Here is a 6,851-nt window from a genome sequence, read left to right as displayed (position 1 = left end):
AGTTCATAATGTGATTTTCAATCTTGTCACTAATAAAAATGCTGCTAACTATATACGTCTCAAGTTGATCTTCCTCATGAGCAATCCTTATCAACTCGAACTGTAACCCCCCACTGGAATAACCCATTTCTTCACAAATATACCCGTTTTTGTAACCAAGATTGGCATGAAATAAGTAATACCCTCAGGCTGATTGAAAACCTTCAAGTTAAATAACTTAGTCCAGAAATCAACAACATCATAATCTCTGATGACCCATAAATCAACAGAGCCACAATAAATATTGGTCTCAGACAGGCAACCTTCAAACATAGAAGCACCTCATTTAAAAGGGTCCCTTTATTTGGAAAATTGGAAAAGAGTGGGGCTCTAATCCTTTTCCAAATGTTGGCTTTGGATGAGAATATGTGGGCATTTGCTTTCTCATTCCAAACATAGTTTGGCAATAACTTTATATTCGTCAACGGCGGAGACATAGCCAAAACCAAAGTAGAGTAGAGAATGACATTTAGAGGGAACACCATACAATTGTTTGAAGAAAGCAATGGATGGGTTCCAGACGTACATTTTGTTTTTTGAGCCGCAAGAATCAGACCATTGTAGGTGCTCAATAGCTCTATATTAAATCGTACGGGTTGTTGGAAAGGGCACTTAACCTTTCTGGTGGAGGACTTGTCAAGGAAGGACAACGACGTCTCCAGGTTTCACGATTTAATCTTGAATTTCGAGGCAGTGCGGAGGAGGAGTCTGCGGTGGAAGGTTTGCTACTCACAACCTACTTTGAAATGGGTTTTGGCGAATTGTAGGTCGCAGACACCGGTGTTTTGAAACATTGGTGAAAGTGGATTAGGGATTTAATCGGCAACCTAGCTAGGATTACAACTATCAACTCTTCTGGCAAGTAATCCATCATCTATAACTGCCAACTGGCTTGGTCGCTCTTCTAGAATACTATTACAAAGAAATGGTTAGCTTTTGAAGGGAGTTTTCATGGTTTCTTTGTGAGATACTGGTCTGAAACACAGTCGTTTGAATCGGTTCAAAATTTTCAAAATATTAAAAATTTTCTAATCTAAGTATTTAACCTTATTAATATGTGAGTGGTGTTTGAAACTAGTTTTTACGTGGTGTTCAATTAATATTCAAAATTTTCATCTTCTCAAAAAAAAAAAAAAAATTCAGAATTCGCTCCTGTCCGGCGGCACGCCCTCACGGCGTCGTCGTCTGACGGGATAGAAGGGACCTAGTGTCCGGGTGTACGCGGTCCGGTGGGAGAAGCATTTGTGGGGGGTTGACAGCGCTCTCCAAATCGCTGGGAGCTTCTGACGGCGAAGGGCATCGGTGGTTGGTGGGCGTGCAGGTGGGGTCGTTCTATCCTACAGCGGCGCGAGGATGGCGTTGTGGTTGGAGGGATCGGAGGCTTCCTGGCGGTGGTGACTGGGTGGCGTCGCTGGGCTCCTCTGGTGTCCGACCCGATCAAGTTGCTTCGATCGGGTTTGGGCTGTTTTGCTTGGATATGGGGAGGGGTGGCCCTGCTTGCCGGAATGGTGGGGGGGGGGGGGGGATGGAGGGTTGGAGGGTCAGATAGCGCCTGCACGTCGTCAAGTTGGCGGCGAATCTGGAGGTGCGACAGTGATCATGGGGAGGCCTAGGTTCAAGGTGGTGGAAACTATATGTGTAGCAAGGAATAGCTTTTGCTCGGTGCAGACTAGTTGATGGATATGTGTTTCGATCCAATCGGATTGCGGAGCAACTCCATTGGAGATTGGGGCTTCAATTGCTGCAGCAACGGTGGTCGGAGGGGGGTGGATGGCAATAGGTTGTAGGGCGGTGGGTATGGCGGCCCGCAGCATGGATGGGGGTTGGGCCGGGTTTAATGTTTGTGTTTAGGGTTTGGTTTCTTTTGGTTTGTTTTTTAGCAATAAGTCACTTTCAAGGTTTTGTTTTAAGTTTTAGCTGTTGGGTCGGGGCACTGCAATTTTGGCATAGGCAATCTTCTATTCGGCGGTCTAGAGGTCGGTCCTGTTCTGGAGTTGGGTCAGCAGCGGTGGCGAAAATGTCTGACGGTGGCATACTGGCACAGACAATCATCCTTGGCCTTCTAGTGGGATTGTTCCTGTTGATTTCAGGTGGAGGTAATGGCGATTTGGAGCATGTGTGGATTGACGTTGTTGACATTTAGGTGGCAATGGTCTTGGGTTTAATTTAGTCTCAGGTCTGACGGTCTAGCTTTTCACTTTGGTTGGGTTCGAAGTCACAACGAGTGTAGACTTGGTCGATCAAAGGCAGGTCAGGAGGACTCTGGGTGACGAGTTAGTGTTGACAAAGTTATGTGTCAAGGATTCACTGTTCCTGCGCATGTTGTTTTTGCCTGTTAATTGTAGTGCAAGTTTTAAGTCTGTAGTTGAGTCGGGGCTTTTTTGGCTCTGTCAGTCAGTCATGTTGGAGTTCCAGTGTGAAGTCCAGTGGCCATTTCTATGTATGAGATGTTGCTAAAACTCATTGTATCCAGTTCATTATTAATGAAGTTTATTCTTGATAAAAAAAAAAAATTCATAAAACATGTGTAATATCAGGCTCCCCGTAATATCAATCTAATTTATTAAATTTTTTGACCTTATAGGTCATAAGGCTGGAGATCTATGTTAGTGGGCCTCTAAGCTAGCTCCTGAGCTTGAAAATATTCGAAAATTCTACGATGTCATGCATCAAAACCAAATTGTCACTATAAGTAACAAGAGCGAGTAACGAAATTGAAAACTAGTCGAAGCGAGTAGGCGCACTCTGACACATAATGAATGAGCTGTACAAGTGTACACTAGATATTCCCCCCTCCCCACTCCACCTAAACACTCCCTCACTCTCACAAGCAAAACCAAAGAGACGAGAGAGAGAGAGAGAGAGAGAGAGAGAATGGCTGCCGTGGTGTTGGACGACGCCGTTTCGGGTGGCGGTGGAGGAGGCCGGGCGGGATGCATGACGAGCCGCGACGTCGTCGGTGGAGGGAGCTTGGAGAGCTACAGGTACTACGTGTCTCGTCGTACGGTGATGGAGATGCTGAGCGACCGAGGCTACTACGTCGCCGACTCGGACCTCACTCGCTCACTCACTGAGTTCCGTACCGCGTTCGGCCAAAACCCTGACCTCGACCGCCTCACCATCTGCGCCTCTCTCCGCTCCAATTCCAAGAACAAGGTGCCTCTTCTCTCTCTCTCTCTCTATTCATAGTTTTACAGAGCAAAGCCTCAGTTCCTGTTTCTTTGTATGATAAAATTTGTTGTTATAGATTTATTGATAATGATGTGAGATAGCTATGGATAAATAATGAAATAAGGAACTCTTGTAAACTTGATATTTGCTGATGATTCTAAGAAAATTGTGAGTGTTGGAGCAAGAGATGAATGAAATGATCAAATTCAGTCTCTGGTTAGACACTGGCTTGGTCGAAAAGTAAACCGGATTTCATATGGCTAAATGACATGTAAACCTCAATTTCCTTTTCTGTTCGAAGAGGCTTAGTCACTAAGAAGTCATCTAAATGCTAATTATTTTACATTGTTGGCATGTAGCGCTTCAAGAATTGATGAAATCTATAGTTATCTACATGTTTTTTTTATACTTCTAATGCAATTGTATGCAAGTATTCTCTTTTTCGTTTTCCACACCACATATTTGGTTGATATTCACTCCAAAGTGTCTACAGGCAGTTGTTGTAGTGGTAATGCATTAAAAGTCGATTTCTTTTGCAGATTATGGTCATCTTCTGTGGAACTGATGAAATCAGAAAGGCGAGTGTTCGTGCCATTTATGCTAACCTCCTGAACAAAGATATAAGCTCTCTGATGCTTGTCCTGCAAAGTAAAATGAACTCCTATGCTCGAAAAGAACTGGAAAACTATCCTTACAAAGTTGAAATTTTTCACGTAAGTTGCCTCATGATTATTCTACGTTATTGTACCGTAAAGATGTTGAAAGGCCTAAGGGGCAACTTTGCCTAACTGACAAGATCGCTCCTTTGTCTGCTTTTGCTCTGAAACAAAAATATATAGAACTTTTCTGTTTAAATAATGCTCCTCTGTCCTTCAGTCATTTTGTTAGTTTTAACTGAACATTGCATTTGGCAACATTCTGGCTCATGGCTTGGATCGCATATGTGACTTTGGAAGACATTGGAACTGGTCACAGTGATTGAATAACTTGATATGCAAAGTAGAGGAATCAAAATCCTAGTGTCATAAACTGAACAAGTAGAAAGCACAAACCAGTAGTCCTGCAGCACTATATAGATACATTACTAGCTAGATAGGTTAACTACCAGAAGATCATTAGTTACTTAGAAATATGACTTGAGAACAAAGAAGATCAATATATTGTTTTAGCTAGTAATTTTTTTTTTCTTCTTCTTTTTTTCCTCCCTTTTATAAGTATAAAGATTTCAAGAGTTAAAGTTCTATTTAAATTGATGGTCTTCAACGTGAGTTTCATGATATATCAATTTAGATGGAAGTGTAATGTATAAACTTATACAAGCAATGCAGCTGTCTATGCTTTCTTTCCTTTATTTTCTTTCTTTGTGTTTGTTTAGCTGAAGAGTTTCAATTTTACCACAACACTTGTGATTTTGCTTCAGATCTCTGAACTGCTGGTCAATGTTACAAAGCATGTTTTACAGCCAAAGTATGAGATACTTTCTGCTGAAGAAAAGAAACATCTGCTAAGGAAGTACAAGTTGGAAGACAAGAAGGTAACTATTTGCTGACATAATCATTCCTATGTTCAAGGATAATCTTTAAATGGTTAAGTTTGTCTTGATTGAGTATGGAGGTCTCTTGAACACTAATTTACATGCTTGATAAGAACATGTGGACTGTCCGTCTTTCCTTCTGGCCCATAAAGAATGATATTTAATGGGGAGTGGAAATAATTACCTCACCTAAAAGGTAGAACGAATCTAACATTCCATGTCATGAGGGGGCAGTCACTACTTCAACTGATGGTGGGGCAGCAAGGGATATTTTAGGCTTGCCATATCTTCTCAGTGTTTCAAACTTCTATGCCATAATCTGTTAATGTTTAGTCTTGAATGAGTAAAACAAAAGGAAGCAAGTGAGTTCATGTGACATCTTGATCCTTGATTGTTGTTTCCGTAGAAGTGCTTTACTCTATTTGTTAGGAGTATAGAATTCAATCAAATGATCTCTTTTTTCTCAGATTGTTTATAGCATGGAAAGTTTATTTCTCTTTTGGAAGTCCATCCAATCCTAAAGCAACTTTACCTAAAGCTGGTCACTAGTAAATCTAAAGTAATTAGTGAATTTGCACTCAGTCTTTATTTTCACATGGATTCTTAGAAACCATTTTTGGCTGAATGAATTGGATTCTCAGTGTTATATCTTAGAGTATGGGTAATGAAGCGTCATTGAGGAAGGGTATTTGTGGGTTAAGAGAGAACAGATTTGAATGCAGTGTCACTTGACCATCATCCCTTTTTATTCTAGAAATGTATGGCAGAACTAGCATTTGTTCCATTTAAATCTGTGGAGAAGGGCAGAATATAGAAGCAAGATAGTCTCATCCTAAGTAGAACTGTCACATAACTTGAGGCCATAAAGATTTTGTTGTCATATTACTGATTGCATTTACTTAACTAATCTAAAGGAGCTTGAAGAATTTGAGGCCACAATTTTGTGTAGCTGTGAAATTTGATGCTGTAGTAAACACAAGGTTATTGCAGTAAGTAATTGCAATGACTGTTAATTGGGTGATGAAAATAGGCAGCTGTGCGAATAAATCTAATCCTACATCATGTTCTTGCTGACTTTGCCACCTCTTTATCTTATGTGTGTTTCATGAAAATATTGAAGGTAGAAGTTCTGCTGAAGACATGATTAAAGGGGATTCTTTATTTCTTTGTATTCAAGCAGCAATTCTAATTTGGTTGATTAAATTACTGAACCAGTTGATTCTTATGTTTCTTCCCCAGCTCCCTCTCATGCTGGAAACCGATGCATTTGCACGCTACTTTGGATTGGAGAAGGGACAGGTGGTAAAGATTACTTACCATGGTGGAGCTGTTGGTGCCCTCAAAACTTACCGTTGCATTGTCTGATCCTTCTAAAAGATTTATTGTATGCCACTTTATGTAGTTATGGCATACAAAAAGAAGCTAACATCATAGATAGGTTTTTCACCAGATACAAAGGCAGGTTTTGATTTGATGGGGCTGTTTAGTTTGTGGGTCAGTTAACAAGTTTGCAGATATCTCCATAGATATTGCTATTTGTAGCACTTACATTTTGTGGGTCTTGCTTTTGAGGTTTGAATGACATGTTGCTACAGATACTAGAGAAGAGAAGAAACTCTACACATTTATGTGTTGACCCCATTTATGAAGGAAAAAATTCATCATATTGTTATTTCATCTCATGAGTTCTGTTTCAACTTCATGCAATCAGATGACATGAACGCAGGATACAAAGTCAATTAATTTGATAAAATATTAGGAAAATGTTAATTTGGGCTCAAATATTTTCCCCCAGACTTTGAAGTCATAGGTCTCAATCTTGACGGAAAATGTCTCGATTTAGCTGTTATACTTCCAAGCCACTTGCATTGGCTTAACTGATAAGTACAAACTGAGAACACTTGGCCGATCATGTATAGGCCTCCAAAATAGGCCAGTGAGGTAGCTAGACAATTCAAATAGTGGCATATTGACAACTTGATATGCATGATCAGTTATAACCACTTTTCTAGCTCATATGCAATCTGTCGACGAAGAATAGGTCTTTGCAATCTCTGCTTCGACGAAGAATAGCTCATGTCAAATATTTTAAGATAAAAGAGATGCT

The 6,851-nt window shown here is 40.5% G+C and overlaps 1 protein-coding gene across 1 annotated transcript; it reads left to right on the top strand.

Moving 5' to 3' along the window:
- Nucleotides 1–2,838: 2,838 nt before the first annotated feature.
- LOC133716010 (DNA-directed RNA polymerase V subunit 5C-like) lies at nt 2,839–6,419 on the top strand. Its single transcript, XM_062142739.1, has 4 exons — nt 2,839–3,195; nt 3,750–3,923; nt 4,631–4,744; nt 5,984–6,419. Exons 1-4 carry the CDS (start codon nt 2,914–2,916, stop codon nt 6,107–6,109), a joined length of 696 nt encoding a protein of 231 aa, XP_061998723.1. The 5' UTR covers nt 2,839–2,913; the 3' UTR covers nt 6,110–6,419.
- Nucleotides 6,420–6,851: the final 432 nt, after the last annotated feature.

The sequence above is a fragment of the Rosa rugosa genome, chromosome 6, assembly GCF_958449725.1.
Source record: "Rosa rugosa chromosome 6, drRosRugo1.1, whole genome shotgun sequence".
NCBI classification, from domain to species: Eukaryota; Viridiplantae; Streptophyta; class Magnoliopsida; order Rosales; family Rosaceae; genus Rosa; species Rosa rugosa.
The sequence above is the reverse complement of the archived record's forward strand: the minus strand, read 5'-3'. Positions and strand labels throughout refer to the sequence as shown.